General features: G+C 30.5%; 5 protein-coding genes across 11 annotated transcripts; 4 read left to right on the forward strand and 1 right to left on the reverse strand.

Moving 5' to 3' along the window:
* Positions 1–422: 422 nt before the first annotated feature.
* LOC124931951 (pentatricopeptide repeat-containing protein At4g18975, chloroplastic-like) lies at positions 423–2262 on the reverse strand. 2 transcript variants are annotated; one of them, XM_047472540.1, is made up of 2 exons: positions 2157–2262; positions 423–1704 (listed from the first exon to the last, which is right to left on the reverse strand). In XM_047472540.1, exon 2 carries the CDS (start codon positions 1673–1675, stop codon positions 779–781), a length of 897 nt encoding a protein of 298 aa, XP_047328496.1. In that variant the 5' UTR covers positions 1676–1704; positions 2157–2262; the 3' UTR covers positions 423–778. The 2 variants fall into 2 exon arrangements, with proteins under 2 accessions (XP_047328496.1, XP_047328497.1); XM_047472541.1 differs by having other exon boundaries at positions 2131–2192.
* A 3627-nt stretch (positions 2263–5889) lies between these two features.
* Positions 5890–8917, forward strand: LOC124931845 (vesicle-associated membrane protein 714-like). The gene is made up of 4 exons (XM_047472419.1): positions 5890–6154; positions 6935–7125; positions 8198–8361; positions 8590–8917. The coding sequence occupies exons 1-4, from the start codon at positions 5938–5940 to the stop codon at positions 8678–8680; spliced, it is 663 nt and encodes a 220-aa protein (XP_047328375.1). The 5' UTR covers positions 5890–5937; the 3' UTR covers positions 8681–8917.
* Positions 8918–9720: 803 nt separating this feature from the next.
* LOC124929916 (casparian strip membrane protein 3-like) lies at positions 9721–10483 on the forward strand. The gene is made up of 3 exons (XM_047470297.1): positions 9721–9983; positions 10058–10181; positions 10268–10483. The coding sequence occupies exons 1-3, from the start codon at positions 9721–9723 to the stop codon at positions 10481–10483; spliced, it is 603 nt and encodes a 200-aa protein (XP_047326253.1).
* A 4499-nt stretch (positions 10484–14982) lies between these two features.
* Positions 14983–21059, forward strand: LOC124929248 (OVARIAN TUMOR DOMAIN-containing deubiquitinating enzyme 6). Of its 6 annotated transcripts, none has more exons than XM_047469551.1 (9): positions 14983–15355; positions 15542–16527; positions 16851–17012; positions 18395–18472; positions 18932–19010; positions 19102–19247; positions 19645–19710; positions 19806–19983; positions 20758–21059. In XM_047469551.1, exons 2-9 carry the CDS (start codon positions 15826–15828, stop codon positions 20943–20945), a joined length of 1599 nt encoding a protein of 532 aa, XP_047325507.1. In that variant the 5' UTR covers positions 14983–15355; positions 15542–15825; the 3' UTR covers positions 20946–21059. The 6 variants fall into 6 exon arrangements, with proteins under 6 accessions (XP_047325507.1, XP_047325508.1, XP_047325510.1 ...); XM_047469552.1 differs by having other exon boundaries at positions 15617–16527; XM_047469554.1 differs by having other exon boundaries at positions 15626–16527.
* A 1271-nt stretch (positions 21060–22330) lies between these two features.
* Positions 22331–24958, forward strand: LOC124930792 (ubiquitin-conjugating enzyme E2 variant 1C-like). Its single transcript, XM_047471148.1, has 4 exons — positions 22331–22507; positions 23181–23320; positions 24225–24350; positions 24558–24958. The coding sequence occupies exons 1-4, from the start codon at positions 22474–22476 to the stop codon at positions 24696–24698; spliced, it is 441 nt and encodes a 146-aa protein (XP_047327104.1). The 5' UTR covers positions 22331–22473; the 3' UTR covers positions 24699–24958.
* The last annotated feature ends 791 nt before the right edge of the window (positions 24959–25749 follow it).

Consider the following 25749-nt stretch of genomic DNA (forward strand, 5'->3'; position numbering starts at 1 on the left):
AAATTATCTAAAAAAAATTCAAAATTGAGTTTTTTTAAAAACTTGGATCATTTAAAAAGTAATTAATGTTGATAATTTAAAATAGATTCAAATATTTTGATTAAAATACTTAAAGTATTAATATATAATAATAAATAAATAAATAATAATTTAAAATAAAGTATATTTTAGTTAATGAATTAAGAGTTTTAATAGAAAAATGAAATAATGTATAATTATGTTGATGTTTAAATAACATTATCTTATTGTCTATGATAATTTTTTTCTAAAAGAATTGTTTAAATAATATTTAAAAAATGAGAAAAAAAATTGAAAGATGGAATTTAGAAGAAAAAATGACGTGCAAAATTTGATTCTTTGAAAAAATAAAACATTTTCTATTTTTTCAACCGATTAGGTGATATGACTCGATACATTTATATCCAATTAGATCATAAAAGGAAACATTTGACTTTAATAGATATTTATTACTTAAAACTTTTATCTACTTACACAAAATTTTCATTAAATAAAACTCCCTAACATTTCCATTTGCCATGATGCAAGTTTGTTGAGCTACATCAATCAAATAAGAACCATCATGCCAAATTCACAAGAATCCTTCAATAAATGAGGATTTTCTTCAATCTTGTAAACTTCTTTAACACCATTGACTCCCTAATTTAATTCACTCCTTCTTGCAACAATATTTTCAAACCATAACCCGATTTTCTTCAAATAACCCCTTGAATCGTGATCAAACAAGCTCCAACAAATTGTCAAAGAAACATGACTCAACTTATCTGGGACCAGGCACAAACTCATCATCATCATCATCTTTTCCTTTCACTTTCTTCTTCTTTGAACCAGATTTCTTCTTCAAACTTCCTTTCCATGTCTCATCACTAAACAAATCCTTGTATTTCTCCATTACCCGTTCCTTCTCTTCTATTTCACCTAACATCTCATAAGCATTCGCCACCCTCTGCACTATAGACTTCACAGGCGGTTCGCGTCCAAGATCTTCCAATCTATTAAAAACCTTTATAATTTTCTCAGGCATATTGTTCCTGTAATACACACCTATCATAAGCTGACATAACTGCCAAGAAACCGTATGAAGATCATCATTCCCAATTATCTTCTTCTCCCAAATAACATCAGCCTCTTCTGCCCTATAATCCATATCTAAAGCTCGTATAAGCTGTCCATATGTAGCCCTAGTTGTTCCTTCTCCTTTACTAAGCATCCATTTAATCACTTGAATGGTTCTATGCCATTGTGCTTCTTTTTCAAGAACAAGTATTACTTTCTTGAGAGCTCCAATGGGGAATTTCTGTTCCAAAGCTACCCATGAGTCCAGTGCTCCATAAACTGCTTCTTTACTGTCGTTGATATTCATTAGGGTATCAATTAAGAACTTTGTCTTATCCCTTCCCGAAATATTCTCCCCAATTTGGCGCCTATTATTTCTAACATCACGGTTGGCGTGTCGTTCATCTGACATTGTTTCGTCCTTGACGAATCTTCTGTTAGTCACACTGAAGCTTCGGCATGGAATCATTTGTGCTGTTTTCATCTGAAAAAATGGACTTTCAACTTGATCAGTAATTAGAGTGTTTTGATTCAGAATAACGTAGCTCCATTTCAGGTATCTTATACCCAATTGAGGGATTCGTCTAACCAATTTTGCCATAACCCGAATTTTCTCTATATTATTATTACCTGCAGAGGATGATGGTATATACAATCAGCAGAAAAACATGAAACAAGGTTTTCACTTTTCAGTTTTCACCCTTGTTTGCACTCAATATATAGCTTTAATCATGATGAAGAAGTATAAGATTTAGTAGACATTTTAGTTAGTTGAAATTTGTCACACTGTAATGGAAAAAATTCCCAAATATTAGAAATTTTGTCATCAGACTTCAGTGAGACATTCTATCGAACACCTTATGTGCAAAACTGTACAAGAACTAGCCAATGGTAGAGAGATAATGATGATGAATTTCAAGGTTATGCCAAGGCATTTTATCAAGCATCTCATGGGCAAACAAAGAGAAAAAATCATGAATCCATATTTTACTGAATGTAATTGCATATATAAAACTGATGCAGAATACGTCAATTGAATCATATAAATATACGAACATAAAGGGAATACAAGAAAACTTCACCTAGTTGCAATGGAGTTGGCTTGGCTCATATAGAGGAGGAGGGAAGAGTAAATTTATCAGAGTTCTATGGGAAGCGAGGAACCAAGTTCAAGAAGAAGACAACGAAAATATAATAAAAATAAAATATTTGCTTATTCAAATACCATTTTAAATATATTAATTAATGTTTTATCGATTATTAAAAACACATAAAATATTATCTATATTATATTTGTTTTCAAATATAGAAAATTGTGTTTTATTATTATTATAAACACAAATTTATTTATATTAGCTATTGTTAAATAGAAACACATGATCAAGTACTATCTTTCCTCTACTTGGCAATAGTGTTTTAAAACTAGCATGTATCTCGTGTATTTGTACGAATAATAATATAAAAAATTGTGAAAAAATATTACGATAAAATTTTTATGGCGGGTCAACCCACAATCTGACCCAAGTATCCATTTACTCTCACATATATCCAAATTAACCACAGCTCTCGACTCAGCAATCCGGACACTTTAAAAATTAAGCATCATTATATATATAGATAGATTAATTAGTTAAAAAATTGAACTTATATTGTTAAAATGTCACGCCTTTATCAAATTTTGGGTTGAATTTAAAATATAAAGTGTTATTAGCCTAGTTGGTTAAAATGTTGTACTTGTTTTTGTTAGGTTGCAAGTTTGAATTATACCTATAACATTTTTAATTTTATTTTTAACCGTTTTAAGTTTATGGGCGGGTCAACCCACAATCCGACCCAAATATTCATTTACTCTCACATATATCCAAATTAACCACAACTCTCCACCACCCGGCAATCCGGACACTTTAAAAATTAAGCATCATTATATATATAGATTACTAACAATTTTTTATTAAATATTATCAAACAATGAAATCACTAAAAAAAAATGTTTGAATATGTAATTTTACTATGTTTTGTTTTCAACTCTATCTATTGGAATTATATTTGTTTTCAAATAACTCTACTTCTTAATTATACAACTAACTTAATCAAATAAAAATAATAAGTAATACTTTCTACATATACAAAATTTTGTTTGATTATCATTATAATTATTATTTTTATATAAGACATGTCTAACAAAATTATTTTAATAGACTATAAAATCCCAACACAAATTTAGTAGTAAGTATTACAATAATTATTTATATGAGTTGTTTTTAATTAGAATAACAAGCCCGTCTATTAACCCTAAAATTGACATTAAAATTGGAATTTAAAGTTTCAATTCCAATTTTTATGTTTGTGTATTAATATTAATAATTAAAATTGTAACTATAATTATAATAAAATTTAATCTAGTATAATTTTATAATTCTCAATTTTAAATTTTTTAGCCATGAATCGTAATTCTAAATTTAATTTATTTTATGCTTTTTCAAACAAAATTATTTATTATTTTATCATTTAAAACATGATTAACGTTTCAATCGATATTATTTTTTTTAAATTTATGATATTAAAATATTAAACCGATATCTTTTTTTATTTATTTTTTAGTTTAGAAAGTTAGCATTTTCAACTTATATATATTTATATAGAATTAGTTAATATTAAAATCAATATTTTATTTTTGAATTTATAAAGTTAAAATGTCTAACAATTATTTTTTAATATATATGTAGTTAACCTATTGAATTAATATATATATATATATATATTAGTGAGAATTGAAACTTAAACAAAACTCTTGACACCTAATTACTATCCTAATGAGTCTTATCAAACCAATTTATTTTTTCTTGAATAAATGAGAGCTAGCGTGACACCCCACAATCATAATCCCCGCTTAAACTCAAAGCACTTCCAGATTGAACCGAACCCATGACATTTTGGTCAAACTCGTGACATTTTAGTATCTTAAACCAACTTTTACCACTGAACTACCTTGGTGGGATGAGTTTTATCAAACCAATATTTTAATAAAATAGATAATATATATTAAAATTATTTTAGTATAATTTTTTTCAAACACGGGAATTGGAATTGAATTATAATTCTATAATTTTCCAATCATATGAATTGAATTGTAATTCAATATCAATTCTAATGAAATTGAATTTTAAATTTCAATGTCAATGTCAATTCTAATGAAATTGAATTTTTAATTTCAATGTCAATTCTAATTTCACTCGTCTAAACATACCTTCATTGTATTATATGTGCTTCTACATTGGGAAATTTGACAAAATGACTTTAATAATTATATTTTTTTGAAAAATGACATTTTCGGCATGTCTAAAGACGAAAATACCCCTTCACGTCACGCATCAAATGCGTCGCGTGACGTGAAGGGATGACCTGATAATGTTTGCAAAAATGACCTCGCGTGACGCAATAATGTTTGAAAAAATGGTCTCGTGTGACGCGACTATGGTGGGTCGGTACGGTATACCTTAATGTTATATCCATACCTTATATATTACCTAAAATTTTGGTATTCAAAAAATTCATACATTTACCTTATCTTGATTTCAGTATACCTTAATTTCGGTAAACAAAATTTCATACATTTTACCTTACTTTGATTTTGGTATACCTTAATTTCGGTACGATATCGGTATTATACTTTTGATACTTAAAAAACATATTAACTTAAAAAATCAATTTAATATAGTTATTACATAAATGTTACACAAATTATTTATCATAAATTAAAATATTCGTTTTAAAATCCAAAATTTGTAAAAACTAACAAAGGTTAGAAATTAAAGACTACAATCTAACTAATAGATTAAAAGACTCAAAGTTTGATTGAAACATTTTTCAATCTCATCAAGGTACAATAGAGATTGCATATATGGAATAATATTTTGTATAATTATATTTTTATAATCAAATTAATATCAAATTTATTTAATTATTTCCTTATAAAATTATTATATATATATATATATTATATTTTAATTTATTAATACTATTTCGGTATATCTCGATATACCAAAATTTTAAAAATCTTATACTTTTACCGTACCAATAATTTTGGTTTTGGTATTATACCATACATTTTTTCGATATACCTTAAAATCGATATTTCGATATATTGCGGTACAGTATTTTTGATATACCTATAATATCGATAATTTTTTCTACTGAATAATTTTTACAAATTTTATGAGGAAGAGGTAATTTCCCAAAATGATGGGTTATTTCATCAAATTTCTCTCATCATTACACCAACTTTTTTGAAATTACTAACTTCTATTAAAATATATTTTTATTAAATAAAAACTTAAAAATGAAGTTGGTACATCTATAAATAAATAAATAAAAAACCTAACATTAATTAAAATATTTTAAACGTGAATTAGATTGGTTCAATTATTTGAATAAATAATATATTCTAACTGATTTTTTATATGAAAACTTATATTCAATTGTATATTCAACTAATAAGATTTTTTCCATTGATATAATAGTTTGACACTTTATGCAACCGAATGATTCAAAACAATATAATATAATGATGAAACCTTCAAATGTTTGAATATGTAATCTTACAATATTTTGTTTCAAAACTCTAACTGTTGAGATTATATTTGTTTTCAAATAATTAAATCATACAACTAACCTATTCTAATATATCGAAAATATAAAAATTAAGTAATGCTTTATACATTTACAAAATTATGTTTATTATTATTATTGGTGATAATTTGTTGGTTCTTGGCTAAACAAAAGTCGGCAATTGACTGGCGGGTAGCAATAAAGAAATAAAGAAAGAGAGGGAAACAGAGAGAGAAAGAGAGAGAGAGAGGAGAAATGGCGATCTTCTACGCTGTGGTAGCGAGGGGCACGACGGTTTTGGCGGAATTCAGCGCTGTCAGTGGAAACGTCGTCTCATACGCCCGCCGGATCCTTGAGAAGCTACCGTCCGAGGCGGATTCCAGGTTGTGTTTCTCTCAGGACCGCTACGTATTTCACATTCTCAGAGCTGATGGACTTACTTTTCTCTGTATGGCCAACGATGCATTCGGACGTACGAAATTCATCTTCTCTTTATTATTCTTTTCACTTTTTCTCGTTAATTCTTTCAACATTTTTTAGCTTCTCAAGAATCCGGAATTTTCTATTGAAGAATTTTATTTTCCAATTGTTGCTGCTTACAAGTTAATAACGAGTTTTCAGATTGAGCATGAGAAGTACATTCAAAGAAAACTTGCCTTTGCATTTTATGATTAACAGTGATCAGTTCCTAGTCATTACTATTACCAGTAGATTTCTTAATCCAATTATGAACAGGAGGGAGTATAACTTGGTCCTAGAGTTATAGGATTTATACATACTTTATTTACTTCTTGGTTGTCAATTTCCCACCAATGAATCCCCAATGATCTTTCCCATTCAGGTTTCCTACTTGTTTACAGTTCAAGTTAATAGTTTACTCTCACTTTCAACTGCACTCCATCATTATCTGCTCTGCTTTTAATTCTTCTTCCGTATTACTTGGCTTTATATGCACTCGGATGGCTTCATAGATCAGTTAAATTGGCAGAAGAAAATTGTGTTGTAAACGGCTTTATGTACAGAAAGATGTTGTTTGTTGATCTATGGATGGAGAGAAGATCAATAAAATCTTAAATATCAATAAAATACTAAGATTTTTTACTTTTTGTATTACTTGAGAATCTGATTTTGTTACACTCACAGTAGCATCAGTTGATGTTTCTGGAATGAAATGTTCTTATGACTTATACTGTCCTAAAAAATATGCTGCTGGTTGTTGGTAATGATTGGTTACTTTGTTTTGTTGGTTTAGGGAGAATTCCATTCTCATACTTGGAAGAAATTCACATGAGATTCATGAAAAATTATGGGAGAGTAGCTCCACATGCTCCTGCTTATGCAATGAATGATGAATTTTCAAGGGTCCTGCACCAGCAAATGGAATTCTTCTCCAGTAGTCCCAGTGCAGATACACTGAGTCGAGTAAGGACTGAAGTTGATGAGGTAAGAATCCTAACCAGTGACTATTTCCCAGATGTTCGCATTCAGTAACTATGTTGATTTGGTTGATAACATAATTATCTACTTTTAGATTCCTGATATGAGTACTTCATTTATGCTAACATATTTTTCCCTTGTTGGAGAGTAGCATATGAAAGGTGTATTTCCAGTCCAATTGGAAACTATACCATTGATATTGATATTTAGGTGTACTTTAGAAATGGGTCATTTTATAAATAAATAACGAAACTAGCAAAAAAAACCGTAAACAACAAGACAAGACAAGACAAGCCTGCAAAAAACAAACACATGCAAAAGAAATTGAGAAACAAAAGGAAACAACTGGGCCTCAGTTCTGCCTAAACTTATCAAAGATGTCCAAAATGTCTCCCCCTAAAAAACTAGGAGAGCCTTTGTCAATTGGTGTAAGGAGTTGGAAGATAACTCTTTATGACTTGAATTGGTCTATTCTTGTTATCAAAATATCCTCTTCGGCACGACCCAATTAAGATTGAGTATAGCAAGTCCCAAAAGTCAACAAGTGTTGATTCTTTAGAAGCAAGAAAAAGACAACATTTTTTAACAATGGAAATCCATTTTTTCTTTAGCAGGTCATCGGTTAGATTGTCTCCATGTATGTCAGTTCACCCCAAGAACAACATTTATAGCTTGTTTGTTGTAGTTTTTTTTAAATAAAAAAATAAACCAATATTCTGAAAAACAACCTTGTTCAGTTGTTTGTTGTAAAAGTGAATTAATTGGGGTTATTCGGGTTAAATGATCATGTTTCATTTGTATTTAATATTTAAAATGTTATAAAATATCAAATATAAGAGTAATTTGGTTACTGATTTGAATCAATTGATTGATGAAGGAATTTATCAAACAAGGCCTAAGTGGTTCAATCACTGTAGGCACTAATTTTAATCATGTTTGTAATTCACACTCCTCATCTGCACTTCTAGATTGAAGTTGAACCTGTAAAAACTACCAGCTGAATGTTTAAAATGATGAATGCATTTGTACTTTAGTAGCCATATTTTCGCATTAACAACTTTGATGTCAATATTCTTAGGTACGCTCTATTATGGTGGACAACATTGATAAAATACTCGCAAGGGGTGACGTATGCAAGCTTCTTGTTGACAAAACTTCATCAATGGAAGATAACACTTTTCATTTTAAAAAACAGTCTAAGAGTCTACGAAGAGCTCTTTGGATGAAAAATGCAAAGCTCTTGTAAGTACCACTTTTCTTTGCTTGTGCTAACATCAAGAGCTTGTTTGATGTGGGGTTATTTGAAAATAATATAGGTGTAGGGTTTAGGGTTTTCTTGTTTGATGTGGTTAAACCCTTTTTTTTTGGCAATAGAAGAATGTGGAAACTAAACTATGTCTAACTTGTCTCAAAATACAATCTGCATTTTGCGGTTTTCTTAAGATGGTTTATGTTTGGCTCTCTTAACAGGGCCTTATTGACATGCTTGATCGTCGTGTTCTTGTACTTGATAATCGCTGCCTGCTGCGGAGGACTCACTTTATCTTCATGCAGATCTTGATCACAAGGCTTTATAAGGAAATAATCTAAACTTAAAGCACTATTTTCTTTTGTATTTGTTTGATTATTTGTCTATTAATTATAGGGATGGGGAGATATAAATTTATGTGAGTTTGTAAAAGACTATGGAATTCGAGTACATATATTACATGTAAAGCAGTTCTTGTATTAAGATTGAATTCTTGGTTGAGTTGTATTTGTGCTTTGTTAAATGTAAAAACCATTTTTTTTTTATCTTAATAATTATACTACTCTAGAATATCAGATCTAGCTATAATTTTATAGTGTTTTCTAAAGCATAAAGACTTCAACAATTGAAGTCAGTGCAAACATTTTAAGTTAAATTTTTTTACATTTTTTATATAGTTATAAGTTAACATTAATCTTATTTCAACTTAAAACATTTTTTAATAGAATAGAGTTCGTAAAAATTTTGATGAGCGAAGATATTTATGTCATTTATAAAAACTTCTTGAATTTGCATTTACTTATTTTTTGTTAATACAAAATTCAAGAAATAAATTTAGGAGTAATTAGAATGAGATTGTGTCGTATTTTTATAATAAATTTAAATTTGGCCTTATAATATGATAATTTTTTGAATATCCAAACTTATGCAATTCAAATAATTCATATTCAATAGGTTTGTAAACTAATTTTAAAATAATTAATCAAACAAATACATAAACATCCTTACAATAACAATTTGAATTATTTTTACTAAACACTCAGAGGATTATATATTATTATGTTTTGAAAAGTTGAATGATTAACTAATATTATTTTAGTAAAAAATGATGTGGCTATTTTCTTTTTCATTGTTTTTTATGCAGAGACCATATATATATAATGGAATATGAGAATGGAGCAAGTGACAACGACTCCTCTTTTACTTGCTAACTCCACCATCTGATCTCTTTTTCTTTTTGTGTGTGTATAAATAGCCGTTAATTAAATCGTCAAAGTATCTTCTTCAAGCTTAATCTACAATCAATCAAGAAAGATCTCTCATCTTTAATTAATTTACAGACAGACTCATTAATGGAGGGAAAAAAGAGCAGTGATCATTCAGGTGAAACAACGATCAGAATCCCGGAAACGACGACGAAATCAATCAAGCTAGAACGCGGCGGCGGTGGAGGATGGAAGAGAGGCGTTGGAATCTTCGATTTCATCTTAAGGCTTAGCGCCATCGCTGCTTCATTAGCGGCTGCCGTCACAATGGGAACCACCGATCAAACTCTCCCTTTCTTCACTCAGTTCTTTCAATTTCAAGCCAGCTACGACGATCTCCCCGCCTTCACGTACGTACAAATAATTATTCCTTTTAATGAATAAATGAATGATTTAATTAATTAAAACGCAAACGCAAACGCAGGTTCTTTGTGATTGCAAATGCAGCAACAAGTGGGTATCTGGTTCTCTCATTGGCTTTTTCTATCGTCGGAATCGTTCGCCCTCATTTGACCGGAATCCGTCTACTTCTCCTCATCCTCGACATCGTAAGTAGTATTAATTAATAATCAATCAATTAGACAACAAAAGTATAGTATTAATATTAATCAATTAACTGCATGCATTCATGCAGGTTATGGTGTCTCTAACGACGGCGGCGGCGGCGGCGGCCGGAGCTATTGTATACTTGGCTCACAATGGAAATCCGAGTGCTAATTGGATCGCGATTTGCCAACAATTTGACGATTTTTGCCAACGCATAAGTGGAGCCGTTGTCGCTTCTTTCATTGCTGCATTTCTCCTCATCCTGCTCGTCATCCTTTCCGCTGTTGCTCTCAGGAGGCATTAATTTAAATTATTAAGACAAGTGGTATGACTTTGTGTTTATTTTCTTTCTTATGTTGTGTGTGTGTTTGTTTGTTAATATATCCGGTTTGTTGTGTTTTTATTATGTAATTATATTTTACAACATGGTATGTACTCTTTGTTTTATTTTAATACTCTTGTTAAAAGATTAAAAAAAGTATCAAAAGTTATGTTTACTTAAATTCGGATTTAATTTTCATTTAAAAATGTCTTAAAGTTATGAATGACAATTAGAGTTCAGTTCTATTTAATTTCAGGAATTATATCATATTCTCAAAAAAAAAAAAAAAAAAAAAAAACAATTATATAAAAGAATATATATTATAAATTCATATTATTATAAATAAATTTAAAAATCAATTTTAAAATAGGAATGATAAATAAATATATAGGTGATATTATATATATAATTGTGTCAACTATAACTCCGAAAAGCACTTATTACAATAAAAACTTAAATAAATATATATGTGATATTATATATATAATTGTGTCAAGTATTATAACTCCGAAAACCCTTATTACAATAAAAACTCGAAGTTCGAATTTTTTTAATATACATGTGTCAAAAATCTTTTTTAATAAAACATTATTTTAAAAAAATTATAAAAATATATCATGGATTTTGAAATTAATTATAACAATAATTAATTTTTTTTATCAAATTTTAAATCATCTTTTAGATTTAAAATAATCAAATTAAAATTTGATTTAAAGGAATCTATTTTAAATTAATTAAAAAAATTATTTGACAAAGAATCAACAATTAATTTTCAGTTTAAAATAAATAAAAATTATAATTATACGTATACAAACGTATTTTTAATCCGAGTATCTTTTTGGTTCGTAGTTTTGTGATACTCGAGAAAAGATTTTGCGTTATATCCTTTGTACCCGTTAAAAAATGGTCTCTACTTTATAAAATTTTTGCTTTTGAAAATTGGTTATGTACTATTTTATTTTAACCAATTATTTTTAAGATCCTAAGTTTTCACAAGTTTTTTTGTTTTAAAAATTGTAAAAAATGACGATAATTGATGAGGAATGTACCAGAAAAATATAAGTTTAAGGCATTAAGATTTAAAAATAAATCCTAAACAAACCCTTATCAAAATATATATTTTTTAAAATATTCTTAAAAATATTTCGGACCCATTTTTTTTTAAGAAATGGTTTAGGGTTTCAAAATTATAAAAATAATTTTGAAATAATAAAAATGAAACCAAACAGATCTTAGGACTGGTACTCTCGGTCCTTATTTCATTGGCATGGGGCTAAACCCTCGGTCTTCGGTCGAAACCCATCGGTCGAGGTGCGGGGATTCTTGGTCGGGGTGTTGAAGTCCCTCGGTCGGATGTAGAAGTCACTGGTACTAGGTGTAGGTAGCTCTCGGTCGGTGCGAGAGTTGTCGGTCCTAGGTGCATGTAGCTCTTAGTCGATGTGAGAATCCTTAGTCGAGTGCGAGAATTCTCGGTCCTAGGTTAGCTAACTTTCTTTAGTCCTTGGTATAAAGAACACTCGATCATGGGTTAACCTCGTGTTAACTTTCTTCGGTCCTAGGTTAACTAACTTTCCTTAGTCCTTGGTATAAAGAACACTCGATCATGGGTTAACCTTGTGTTAACTTTCTTCTGTCCTAGGTGTTAAGGATGCTCGGTCCTAGCTTATCCTTGGGCTAACATTCATCGGTCATGGGTGTGAAGGATTCTCGGTCTTAGCTAGACCTGAGCTAGGTTTCTCGGTCCTCAAGAACATCAAACTACATGTTTGATGATTTTGTTTGAGGCCTAGATCCCTTGATATAAGGTCATGTGAAGCTTCATATAGTTTATATGATCATTTAGAACATCATCCCGATGTATCATTCAATCGGGATGATGTCTCATTAAACCAAACAGTTTTGCTACTAAAAAACGTGTTTCTGGTTTTAGACTTTAATGAAGCGTAAGGAGCTTGTCAATAACTTTCTTATGCTTTATATGGTTAAATGAAACCAAAAATGAACACTAACTATTAATTTTGACCAATTTAAGAATTAATTTTTTTTTATATAAAAAAATTAGTTTTTTTATCAAACATGATCGGGATTGATTGGAACTGGTCCAAATAGGTTTCCAATATCATTAGAAACATGTTAGACAACTTTATAGGTTATTGTTCTTGAGCAATAACTCAAGAATAGAAAACACGATTTCGAAAATTTCAAAATCAAATTTGGGATTGATTTAAAGTCGATTGATTGAATTTTGTTTAAACAGATGATCCTATGATCGTTTTCCAATCAAGAAATCGGATAACCAAGCAGTATATGAAACTATCAAAACTGAAATATACAAATTTCAATTCAAATTGGTAAACTGAATTACAGTATGATTGGAAGCTCATTAGATGACTGAATCAAATCTTTATAGCCTTACACGAAAATTACAAATTTTTAGAAAGCTTGAAAGCTTCTTCAATGGTGGATTTTTTCCGAAGCTTGATTGAGGACTTGAGAGTGGATATCTTGCCTTCGATTTTCCTAGAGGAGGCTTTTTATAACCTCCTAAAGTCGGTTCATCGACCAAGTGGATCGGATTTGGTCAAACAACCATTGATGGTGTTTTGGCTGTTCTCCCGATAGTTGTTGGTATATGCCGTGATTATGCTCCTAAGCGTATGGGAAATGATCACCAGAGTAGATGATCATTTCACCTTTTGAACGAAGTCAAAAGGTGGAGAAACAACAAAATTCCATCTTTGAAAAATCAAAGATGAAACTGTTCTTATATAGTTCATCGTCACGAAAGTAGACAAACTAGACAAGACGACGTCGTTTCTTTCTCCCGTGTTTGAGCGCTGAGGAAGGGCTGAAACGAAGTCTTTTTTAGCCTAAGCGCAGACGTTGGGCGTTCCGCTAACGCTCCTTTGACGATGAGAGATACGCGCGCGTCTGGGCTGACGTCGTTGGAGGCGTCCGTCTTTTAATCCTGTGCTGCGCTGAAGTGCCTCGCTTTTGTTGCAGTGGGCGACCACGTGAAATACAGGATGAGCTTTCCGCACTCATCCGATGGCCGTAGGATCTGCTGCACCGAATCCTACTGATTTCAGCGGTAACAGATCACACTCCATTTTCAGCTTAAGAGTTTGTATAAAATTGATTTTTCTTTTATCCATTTGGTTTTATTTTTAACCTACAAAACATTTTTAATAAATATGACATTTATTTTGTCAATTTTTTTTTAATTTTTTTTTTAATTTTTGGGGCTTAACAAATAACTTATTTGGGATATAATGAATACAACATTTATCCTAAATTATTTATCTTAATTTCCCTTGATTTTTCTAAAATTAATTTGAGACAAAATGAGTACAACATTTATCATATATTATTTTTATTTATTTTCTTTGGCTATTATTTTTAATTAATTATGATTTAATTATTACAATAATTAATCTCACTTAATTTTAATTATGCTATTGACTTTGATTTTAATTATTTTAATTTTATTTATTCAAAATAATAATTTTAAAATTTGTAAATTTTAGAGATTTACAGCTATGATCAAATTGAGAAAAATCGCCAAAATAAGATAATTCATATAAAAAATTGGAGGAAGGATTAATCATATATTTATAACTTTAAATAAAATGACAATGGGGCAGATCGGTGCATGCCATGTATTTATCATCTCGCCACGTTTTATTTTAAGGATTTTTTACTACCATTCATTTTCGGGGAATTTATGCGGAACACCGTTTATATTATATTTTAAAAAATTATATAAAAATTATAATATATATTAAAATTTTATATTATTATAAAAGATAAACCTAAATCTTTTATAAAATATGAAGAATAAATAAATATATGTGTTCCATATAAAATATAGATGAAATTGGGACGGGAGACCAATCACCCTCATTCCAGTTGAACCCCAAAAAAAATTCAAACCGGAACATTTTCGATTGAATATTGTGAGGCAGATTATATTTGCCAAACAAGTATAATTCTATTATATTTCTAAAAAAAGAAAAATATCATTATATAGTGTTATATTATAAAATAAATATATATATTTGATACGATTTATTTAAATATCTCGGTATATTTTCTCTAAATAGTTCATCAATTAAAATAATTTATACTTTAAATATAAATAAATAATTTTCTATTAAATACCATAACCTTTTAATTTTTCATTAAATATTTTATTTTATGAAAAATTAATTTAATAAAAATATTAAAATAATTCAATAAATTATCAAAATAACACAATAATAAAGTTTGATTTATTAAATTAAAATGAATCAAAATAATCTAAGATCTATCAGTTAATTTTATACTGTATTTAAGGAAAAAATCACTTAAAAATTAGAGATTTTTCCAAAGTTTTTTAATAATAAAAAAAAAGAATGGTATTGAATAATTGTGTACGGCTATAAAAAGAAAGGCCTTTCGTTGGTCAAAACCAGACCCATGATGAGGGGAGAGGGGCTAGGGCGAAATCCCGACCCAATCTGTGTTTTTGTTGATTTGTGAAGAAGCGGTTTAAGCCCTCCATTCCATTCCATTGCTGAAACCAGACAAGACAGACCCAATTTAACATAGAAAAGAGAAGAAGTGGAATCTTGCTTTCTCTCTCTCTCTCTCCCTCGTTTTCATTCCATTTTGCCCTCTTCTTCTAACACTGCGATTACGCATACACGCGTGTGTGTTCTCTTTCTGCTTTCATCCATCATCGTATCCATTTCTTCTCCTCTTTTCTATACAACCCATTCTAGGCTTTGTTTCTTAATCAATTTCTCTGATATAATAATAAACTCACCTTGCCTGAGATTTACAGGTACTCATCATACAACTGTTACTACTCAGGTGAGCTTCTCAACTCCCGCGTTGTCATTTATCTTTTTTTATGTTAGGATTCCAATTGCTTCGATCTTTGCGTATTTGGGTTGTCTTATGCTTTACCTGGTTTCGAAGGTTAATTTGGGATTCTTATTCTTCATCTAGCTTTTCGTATAGTTTTGTTTTGAATGCGTGTGTGTGTGATGATTATAGGTTGCGGCAGCCTCCTGTCGAAGATGTTGGTTTTTTGGGGTTAAATTTAGAGTATTTAAGAGGATTGTTGTTTAGAACTTGTAGGTCAAGGTCTGATGAGAATTATCGGGGGAATGCAGAAATTGATTTTTGATAAGAAGATTGTAAAGTGTTGGTCAGAATCTTTCAGCCTTGGAATTGGCGTGGCTGTTCCTAAAGCTAGGACGCGTGATAAGATCAAGAATCGGACTTTGCACCTTTGATTTTGGGGAGTGATTTGGGGTCAAGCTGAAGGTGAAAACAAGATGACCCGAATTTTGGTTCAGAGAGGGTCTTCTTCAAGCTCATCATCTTCGTCTAACCCAAACAGGACAGGATCATTACCCAATTCTTCTTTGCCTTCTTCATCAACTACTCCAGTACAGCATCAGTTGCCCTCCTCTTCAACAACTACTCCGTTACCTTCTCTGAAAGATGATCAAATTGAAGAGGAAGTACAACAACGGCCATGTCTAGATGACTCTTCTGAGGATCCTTGCATGAATGCAGATCAAGTTGCTAAAACTGATGATATTTGTTTGATAACCTATCCCCAAGATTCTTCTGATGATGGACCTGTTGAATCCGAGAAGATTAGGGATGATGATTTGAATTTGAATACCAGGGAAGTGATGAAAGAAGGTTATGGACTGCAAATAAATGAGGAAGATGTGGGCGTCAGTAATGTCCCTGTGCAGATTACAAGCAGTACCTCATATCCGCCTCCTCCTCCAGTTCCTCCTCCAAAACTTTCTCCAGTCAATACAAGTGCCAGGTTGGGCATGAGTGGTACTTTAAATTCCCAAAGGAGTGGATCGTCAAGAAGAGCAACTGCATGGCCAGTTGTTTCAGCAAGGTCTTCGCCAAATGGCTCCAGGCCATCTTCCCCAAGATCCCATTGCGAAAATGAGGGTTATAATAGTGCTGACGAGCAAGGGCCTTGCTTTGTGTCCTCATATAATGATACTGTAAGCTCCACCATTGTCTTTAATTTGCATAGGAACTCACAATTCTTCAGTTGACAATAGTTCATCCATGAACTTGTTTGATTTTATTGTTTTTAAATTACCCCCATTTTAAAAAAAAAAAATCTTGTTTGACGAAAAAGTGGATTATTTGGGTTAAATGACTAAAACATCCTTTGTATGAAATATTTAAAATGTTATAAAAAAATTAATTAAGGGTGGTTGTTGATGTTTTGGCTGATGAAGCGGATTGATTCATCAAACAAGGCCTAGATTTGGTTCGTAAGCATATAATTTCTTTCTATATTGTGATTTTCTGGATTTAGGAGAGAGAGCGCCAATTTGAAATTGATATCAGGCGTGTGAAGGGGTTTGAATTAAGGAGAATGCTAGAGGATGGAAATTGTCTTTTTCGTGCTGTTGCTGATCAGGTTTATGGGGATTCTGAACTTCATGATTTGGTTAGACAAATGTGCATCGATTACATGGTAAGGTCACTTTCAGAATCTGCAACCCATTTTTATCCTTCTGCTTCGTTTAAAACTAGTTTGTTGGTATACACGTGTAACCAGAAAGTAGACCAATGCCTCAACAGTTATATCAATAAACGACAAATGGTTTCTCATGGCCCTATATGGCTATGATAGTTTACATGGATCTAAAGACTGCAAGGCTTTTATTCTAGCTAGTACATTAGTTGCAGATATGATTAATATTATAATATTTTTGTTACAAGCTTGTAGGGTATACATTAAATGATTAAATGGATCCAACCACAAAAAAGTAAAGGAAGGCCGTTCCCTGGATTCTTATAGAAGCCAATCCTGGGGTGACACATGGACATGACAATAGTATTAATAGCAAATCGGAAGTAGTAGATTGACATAATTTAGATTAATTAAACGTCATTCTCTGGTGTAATCATAATCAGGCATTAATCAACACTCATTTCTTGTTTTCTAGTGATCTTAACTCAGTTTCCTTTTTTTTAACTTTCACATTATGCTCAATGATAGACATATTCAAAAACTAAACCATCCAAATCATAACTGCTCTATGGCTCATTTGCATCTTAAGTTGTATTATTTGCACACAATTTATTACTGTATTTGTGACTGCTGAATTGCATATAGTAATAAGTTACAATCATGTTTTTTCTGATTCTATAGTGTTGCTTTTTAAATATGTCCAACAAAAGAAAAGCATTGAGTTGTAAGATCTGATTACATTAAAGAGAAATCTAAAAGGAATTGTTCATATAATTGGATCCCCAAAGCAGAAAAACTTGTCCAGAAAAAGAAAGAAAAATATGATTGTTTAATTATAGATCACAAGCCTGTGATTCTGCAGGTGATGAATAACAGATATATATTGGAAATTTCGTGTTACCAAGCTTGTATATTTCTGGAGTTTTATTTTGAAAAATGAGAATTTCATTTTAAAACCATAGTATACATGGAAGCTGCATATATTTCTGGTACAGGTGTATTATGCACAAATTTTCAAACTTCTCTTCTTTGATCTGTGAAAATGTTCTGAACTGGGCATATTCACTTTAGGCTGACTAACTAGATTGTTTAATGACTTTAGGATTTTACTAGGTTATGGATCACTTTTGATGGATAATACCTAAAAACATAACTTACACGTGTTAAAAATTCTGTGCCATCAATCTTTTGAAGTGGCTAATAGTTACATTTTGTCCTAGTTTTCATGCTTCTGTGCTCGCGCTCTCATTCTTGTTTTTTCAGGGCTTCTCCAACTGTTGCATCGTGAAATTCCAACTATCTTGTTTCATTGATATTGACAGTGATTATGTATTGATGTTTATTACCACAGATGTAACGTAGCTTTGTTCTATTTCAAACAGGAGCAAGAAAGAGACCACTTCTCTCAATTTATGACAGAAGGTTTTACATCTTATATTCAGAGGAAAAGAAGGAATAAGGTATTTTCGAATTTCCTTCTAATATCGTTTAAAATGTAGCTACTTCGGGAGCGTGTATTTTCCACGACATTTACTTCCACGTGGTTTTATGTTTAAACGTTGTTTGATTTGTAGTTTATTTGGATTTAATCCAAAAAAACTAAAATAATATTATTTTATATTTATGACAATTTGAATGCTAAATACTAAGGATACTTTTGTCTTTTGACCCAAATAATATACTTTCTCAAAAAACAATATATATATTTTTCATAAAAAATAAATCAGGTTATCTTGAAATACACCCAGATCAAACAAGCCTCAAACTTGAGTCCTTGAGTAAGTGTTTGCAGATTTAGTTCTTTATGTTGGCTTCTTAGAAACTTCATCTTTCTGCAATGTTATTATGGCATGGTTTGGATATGGGTTATTGTTTCCTTCATTTTCTAAGTTGTATGCATATTCATGTGATTGATGCAGGTTTATGGAAACAATATCGAGATCCAAGCATTGGCTGAAATGTATAACCGACCCATTCACATTTACTGCTATAGTACAGGTCCTTTGTTTTTTTTCTTTAGAAGCTTGTATCCACAACAAGTTCTTCTTAGCTTGTACTCAGATTGCTCTTTTGATTTCGGATAATTCAGAACCTATCAACATATTTCATGGAAGCTATAATACAGATGTACCACCTATTCGACTTAGTTTCCATTCTGGGAATCATTACAATTCACTTGTTGATCCTCGAAGGCTGGCTATTGGTGCTGGGCTTGGCTTTAGCTCTCTACAAGGGGTAATACTATTACTGACATGCCATATTTTCTTTTGTTTCATATCCACCATCTTTATCTTTGTCTGGTAATTTGATCGAGTATTGTAGATTAGAAATAACCAATGAATTTATGAATTTGTGGTATAATCTAGCTTCTAGAAAATAGACATAGAGCTGGCTTAATGTTGGTCATTTTGATGAAAAAGTGAATTATTTTGTGTTATTTTATGTCTAAAATATCCTTTGGATTTAATATTTTAGAACTTTATAAAAGATTAAGTAAGAATATTTTGTTTCATGATTTGAATGATTTAATTCATCTAGTGTTTGATGATATATAAATCCAAATAACTATAGGAAGATTGTAAAATGTTGATGATGATGACTCATAATCCCAGTGTTTTTCTTCCTTGTGCAGAGAAACATTGATAGGGATCAAGTGAAAGCTGCTATCAAAGCACAACAAGACCAACAGATTGATAATGTAAATCTGGCTATATACAAAACATGTATACATTCGTGTAAGACAAAAAAAAACAAGTAACTAACTTTGTTTAATGTTGTTTTCCAATTGGAAAGGCACTTCTGGCAGAAGGACGATTCTACTCGGATCTTGAGCTTACAGAGAAGGAGATGGAGCGTATGGTAATGGAAGCTTCTCGGGCTGAGTATCTTACAAGTGATAAGTTCAACCAACAATCGAACTGGAGACAGTCTTCTACTCCTGGTGCAGAACCATCGTCCTCCGGTGGTGCTAGTATGTTATCCTTCTTAATAGTACACACTTATGTTTTTTCCCAGAAAAAGGAAAATAATTAGTAATAAATGTTTCAGAAACACTAAATGTAACTAAACATCAACAAATAATTTTGTAGTAAGCACTTTGTTTTTGATTTTTTAAGAGGTCAAACATTTTTCTTTTGAAAGTTCAGGAATTTAACACGGCCCTCCACAGAAATGACCTCCGTTTCAACTTAAGACTTTTAATAGAAATTGAACTTGAAACTTTTGGTCTCTTAGGTAAACTCTTGTCACTTGAGCTACCTTAGTGGGTTTTAAGAGGTAACTTTTTATTAGAAGAAAAAGGAGGACATCACTTTTGTTTCTTCATTCTTCAAATCCAATCAATGAAGGATCAATATTCCTCATTCACTGCATAGTAACTCATTTTAGAACGAATGAGTCTTCTTAGTTAAGAGAAGTTCAATTCCCACTAAAAACACTTTGATTTAAAATGGGGCATGACGGTTGAGGGTTGTGCTATCTTGAGCTAGTTTGATGTGGCCTTTTTTGGTTATGAAATCAAAATGTTGTTTTGGATTATTTGGGTTAAATTACTAAAATAGATGAATTAAGTGATTTGATAATTGAAATGATAGATGAAACAAGCTCCAGTTTGCAAAAAACTAAATTTTGGAATTGGCGATTGTTACTTTGTTCCAAGTAGATTATGTTTGTTACTAAAAGTTCTTGAGTACCTTTATTCCGATTAGTGCAGATTTGGTTAAATTGATTTAATTTCTGAAATTAGGGTCATCTGGAAGTGAAACAGCAGCTAAGGTGCTTAGCAGCAGTGTGCAGATGGTATTGTCAATGGGTTTCAGTTACATGCAGGCTATGGAGGCATATAGCATATTCGGAGATGATGTCGATTCGATGATTTGTTATCTGATCGAGACTGGGAACAGCAGCCGTCAGAAAGGAAAGGCGAGGGAATGAATGAATGAATCGATCTTGAGTTTTAATAAAACTTGCTGTGAACTTCTTCTTATTAGCAGATGTAATGTTTAGAATGAGTAAAATTAGATTGCAATAATATGTGTTTTACATTCTAAATGACTTATTTACCCAGTTCCCATTGGAGGAGTGTGTTGGCTGGAACTCTATTAACTCCTTTTCTACTTTAAATAATAATAAAATTATGTAGTAATCTCTCTTATTTTATATCATTATTGTTTTTTTTTTGTTCAACTCCTTTATCTATATCAGGGCCAACCCTATGGTAAGGCCTTTGTAGGGTCAAACTATTTTATTAGCACTAACAAGGATTACATAACATCTAATTAATTAAATTACTTTATTTTTTGTTAAAAATAATTCAAATTTATTAAATTTTTAAATAAAATATAATTACTAAATTAAAAAGAATAATAATTTTTTATTTTTCACTTTATGTCACTCCAATTGTATCTTTAGATAAAGGATATTTTTTATATTTAGGCTAGTTAGACTAAGATTTAATTAGTTTAGGTGGAAAAAAAATTACTTTATTTTTATACTGAGTTCTAATAAAACATATTTTTTCAAATATATACATATATACGGATACATTATTGCAATTTTATGTATCCGACACAAAAATTGTATCAAGTCAAATAAGTACTATCCCGTCTCAATAAAAAACGTCTTTTGGGTTTTTGTCAATCCATTCAGAGGTCCCGAGTTTTGGACTGCCCTAGACCCGATAAAAATAAAAGTTTATTTTTTCTATTGCCCTAGTTCTAGTATTAAAAATTGATAAAAAATTTGTTTTTGGTGAAGTTTAAACTTTGAACTCAAGATCAAATGAAAATTCTAAATTTTTTAAGGCCGACCCTATTCCACTTGATCCCGATCCCATTCCCCTACGAACGTCTTTTGGGTTTTTGCTAATCCATCCCGATCTGAGGTTAAAGTGGGAAAATCTGTCCAATTTGTTTCGAGTTCGAATTGACTAATTATAGTCCGGGATGGATTTTAATTTCTAATCGGTTAGGATCTTAAAATAAAAAAATTAAGAAATTTTTAGTAAAAAAAATAAAATGTAAAAGCTTAAATAATATATATTTTTTTTCTGTCATAACTTCTTTTTCTCTTTATTCTCTTATTTGTTTATTTATTATTATTATTTTTCTTGAACTTTAAGATGTTAAAATCATTCCTGCCCATCATCATAATCTTATTTCAATTTAAATACTTGTAATAAGAATCGAATTATCGAATTTAAATATACATCTTAATTATATATAAAAAAATGATTTCTTTATTTTATAAAGAAATGAAATAAAATAAAATAGGACCCATGTCAAGTGTCAAGATATCATATGCTTCTTCTTCCTCCATTTATTGGAAGTCGCGTTGGAAGATTGATTTTATCTCTCTTCCCATCTGAAGCTGCCCGCCTGCCTGCCTTCCTTCAATTGATTGATTACTTCATCTGGGCCTTCTTCCTTTCCTTTCCTTTCCTTTCCTTGATTGCTTAATCTCCATGACGATCGGTTCAGCTGGATCCAGCGTTGTCGGTAAGATTTCCCTTCTTCAAATTCTCCACCTTTAATCTTTTCTAACCAAACCCTAATTCTACTATTCTTCTTCCTTTACCCCCGATCAATCTTTCACTTTCTTTCATTTCTTCAGGGTTTATCTTCTTAAGCAAAACCCATCTTTAAATGATTCTCTATCTATCAATCTGTTTCTTTCACAATAACTTGACTGCCTCCAGATTTTCTCTCTTTCTGTAATGTTTTTTCTAATGTGTTAATAGATGAAGAATCTATTTTTCTTTCTTCTTCTTGTTGTTGTTGGTCAACTCTTCTTGTGCCATACTAAAATGAAATTTGGGTTACACCAAGGAATACAAACTGACATTAATTGTTGAAATACAAGTTTTAACATAGAAAAAAGAAGCATTGGAGTGTGTAATGGCTATTCCTGCCCCGATCATGGGTCAATCTTGAAATTGTTTGTTTTGGGTGGCTAGTTGTGTCACTTCAAGTTTTTATCCTTTCTTAGCTAGAGGTTTTAATACTGAAATGATCCAAACAAATTTCAGGAATGTATTCCTTAAAGGGATTTTCAGTTTTTGTTATTAATTTCACTATATCATGACTGGGATTGATTCCCTCTCATGTGCTTTAGTTGTGCTTGATAAACAAATTTCTAAGTGCTAAGGGTTTCTGTTCATTTTTTTTTTAGTTCCTCGAAACTTTAGATTGCTTGAGGAACTTGAACGTGGGGAAAAGGGTATTGGAGATGGTTCAGTTAGTTATGGAATGGATGATGCTGATGACATTTACATGCGTTCTTGGACTGGTACAGTACTTGGACCACATAATGTAAGTTCTCCTTCTAAACATTTTATATGGAATGCAAACATTTAATTTGGTTCTGTAAAAGATCAAGGTCCTATGAACATTCATAGATGTGGATCTTCTTTACATGGAAAAGACCATTAATCTATTTCTGGTGAACTGGTGCTTTTATAGTGGTAAAGTTAATGGCCTTTCATTATACTTACCTATTTTTGGTGATCAAAATGGGTGTAGTCTTTAATTTTTAATTTTTATTTGCTGCAAACAAACATTCTTATACAGGATAAAAAGAGTGTTACAATAAATATACATGAGTGAGGGATAAGTTTAACTAAGATGTACCCTAATTCATGGACAGGTAGTACAAACTTTGTAAACAATTTTTTTAAAGAGAAAGGATGATGAAGAAAGCTGAATTTTATGTGATTTCAAAATATATTTAGCTTCCAACCAATTGGACCCATACCAAAGTTTGCGATGATATAAAAAGACAATTAATTGTAGTAGGATCAAGGGATGGAAACACTTTTTGTTTCTTGATTTGAATCCCATGAGAAATCGGCAATACAGATTTTTTATTATGTCTCTGTTTCCAAATCTCATCTCATTTGGATGTGGATCCAAATGAGATATCTGACAGAAATTAAGTTTTTCATTTGGGTCTAGAATTGTATAACAAACATTGTTCAATATCAATGGTTCTCACATGACATTAACATGATGACAAATAGTTGAAAGTGATAATCACCCTGTTGAGGTGGTAAGAGTCTTGAACTAAGTGACTGATGTATCAATTATATGATTGATGGCTTTTTCTTGAATTGAAATTGTAAACTACTATCATATTCATATAGCAGGACAATATCTATATGGTCTGGAAACATTTTCTGATATCATTTCTTCCATTCTCTTCTTTATTTGATTTCAGACTGTTCATGAAGGACGAATCTATCAACTGAAGCTTTTCTGTGACAAGGATTATCCCGAGAAGCCTCCAATTGTTCGTTTCCATTCACGTGTGAATATGAACTGCGTGAATCATGATACTGGGGTGGTAATATCTCTAAACAATTCTCTATAGTATTTTCACGTCTTTCATTTTTCCTCTATAAAAGTAGCATTTTCTAGTTGAACTTCTGTATATCCATTTTTATTTGTTTCTTCAACCATTTGCTAGGCATTTGCTTCAAATTTTGAATGACGGTTAAAATGTTTTAAAAACAAATTGGATTGATTTGAAAATAACCTACATCAAACACAGGTTGAACCAAAGAAGTTTGGATTATTGGGAAACTGGCAACGCGATTACTCCATGGAAGACATACTTACTCAGCTACGGAAAGAAATGGTGTCCCCACACAACCGAAAGGCTGCCCAGCCCCCGGAGGGCACTTATTACTAGTGACTCTTTCGGAAAATGTTGTTGACTTGAAATTATCGGTATGTATCTCTATCTCTCTTTTTTTTCTCCTTCTTTAGCCATCATTTTGCTCACACAAAAATGATGGCATATGTCTTAGACAACTGTTAATTAACAACATTGGGTTAAAAAAAAACACCTTGTGGAAGTGTAATGTTCTTCTTCCTCTTCTTCACCCAATGGAGAACTTACTGTATGTAAATCTCTATTAATATTACTTTAATTATGATTGTTGTGCTTTATTTGTGCTATTTTATTTTTATTCTATGCTTTCATGTTAATCCTCATATATTTAAAAAAAGTTTTAAGTTGGAATAAATAATAAAATAAATTATTTTGATTTTTTTTGTGTCATATAGTAAAATAAATAAATAATAGTTCAAATAAAGAATTTTGTTTAAATGATTAAATTATTTCTTGTTTGATTGTGGTTAAGACACTCTAATTTGAGTTGTATTACTCAGTAATTTTGAGGGAGTGTTTTAAATTTTAATTAAAATTGAGAGTTGAACTAAAATTATTTTCTGTAAAAGTTTTTAAAAATAATATTAGCTATATTATTATTATTATTTATGTTTATAATTAAATATAAAATTAATAAATATTACTAACAAAAAATTAATTATATAAGTTTATTTATTTTAATAAATAATAATTTATTTTTATATTGTAAGTATAAATTTTAATTTAAAATTGTAAAAATTTATAAATAGTAAATTTTTTTATATAATTAAATTTAAATAATATTTATTTTATTTAAAATATTTATAGATAAACATGTAAAATGTAAGGAATTTATGCTAATTCTAATGAATGGTAAGATCCAGTCAAATTCTTATTTAATTCAATTAATTGAATGTTCAACTTTTCTCTCTATGTAAAGATGACCCGTGAACTTATATTTATATAAATAAAATAATAACAAGTAAATAATATAAAAATAAAAATAAACACACAAATAAAAAACGTTTTGAAATTGGTCAGTTAGAGCTGCTAATATTTGCAAACTCCACTAGTTGACATATATATCCAA

Source organism: Impatiens glandulifera, chromosome 3 (assembly GCF_907164915.1).
Source record: "Impatiens glandulifera chromosome 3, dImpGla2.1, whole genome shotgun sequence".
NCBI lineage: Eukaryota > Viridiplantae > Streptophyta > Magnoliopsida > Ericales > Balsaminaceae > Impatiens > Impatiens glandulifera.

What these genes read in the sequence shown, in the direction of transcription:
- LOC124931951 (XM_047472540.1), bottom strand. Translation starts at nt 1,675, where the DNA reads ATGGCAAAATTGGTTAGACGAATCCCTCAATTGGGTATAAGATACCTG.
- LOC124931845 (XM_047472419.1), top strand. Translation starts at nt 5,938, where the DNA reads ATGGCGATCTTCTACGCTGTGGTAGCGAGGGGCACGACGGTTTTGGCG. An exon ending in GGCCAACGATGCATTCGGAC is followed by an intron (nt 6,155 to 6,934) that starts GTACGAAATTCA and finishes TTGTTGGTTTAG; the next exon opens with GGAGAATTCCATTCTCATAC. An exon ending in ATGAAAAATGCAAAGCTCTT is followed by an intron (nt 8,362 to 8,589) that starts GTAAGTACCACT and finishes CTCTCTTAACAG; the next exon opens with GGCCTTATTGACATGCTTGA.
- LOC124929916 (XM_047470297.1), top strand. Translation starts at nt 9,721, where the DNA reads ATGGAGGGAAAAAAGAGCAGTGATCATTCAGGTGAAACAACGATCAGA. An exon ending in GACGATCTCCCCGCCTTCAC is followed by an intron (nt 9,984 to 10,057) that starts GTACGTACAAAT and finishes ACGCAAACGCAG; the next exon opens with GTTCTTTGTGATTGCAAATG. An exon ending in TTCTCCTCATCCTCGACATC is followed by an intron (nt 10,182 to 10,267) that starts GTAAGTAGTATT and finishes GCATTCATGCAG; the next exon opens with GTTATGGTGTCTCTAACGAC.
- LOC124929248 (XM_047469551.1), top strand. Translation starts at nt 15,826, where the DNA reads ATGACCCGAATTTTGGTTCAGAGAGGGTCTTCTTCAAGCTCATCATCT. An exon ending in AGAGGAAAAGAAGGAATAAG is followed by an intron (nt 18,473 to 18,931) that starts GTATTTTCGAAT and finishes TGATTGATGCAG; the next exon opens with GTTTATGGAAACAATATCGA. An exon ending in AAGACCAACAGATTGATAAT is followed by an intron (nt 19,711 to 19,805) that starts GTAAATCTGGCT and finishes CCAATTGGAAAG; the next exon opens with GCACTTCTGGCAGAAGGACG.
- LOC124930792 (XM_047471148.1), top strand. Translation starts at nt 22,474, where the DNA reads ATGACGATCGGTTCAGCTGGATCCAGCGTTGTCG. An exon ending in AGCTGGATCCAGCGTTGTCG is followed by an intron (nt 22,508 to 23,180) that starts GTAAGATTTCCC and finishes TTTTTTTTTTAG; the next exon opens with TTCCTCGAAACTTTAGATTG. An exon ending in TGAATCATGATACTGGGGTG is followed by an intron (nt 24,351 to 24,557) that starts GTAATATCTCTA and finishes CATCAAACACAG; the next exon opens with GTTGAACCAAAGAAGTTTGG.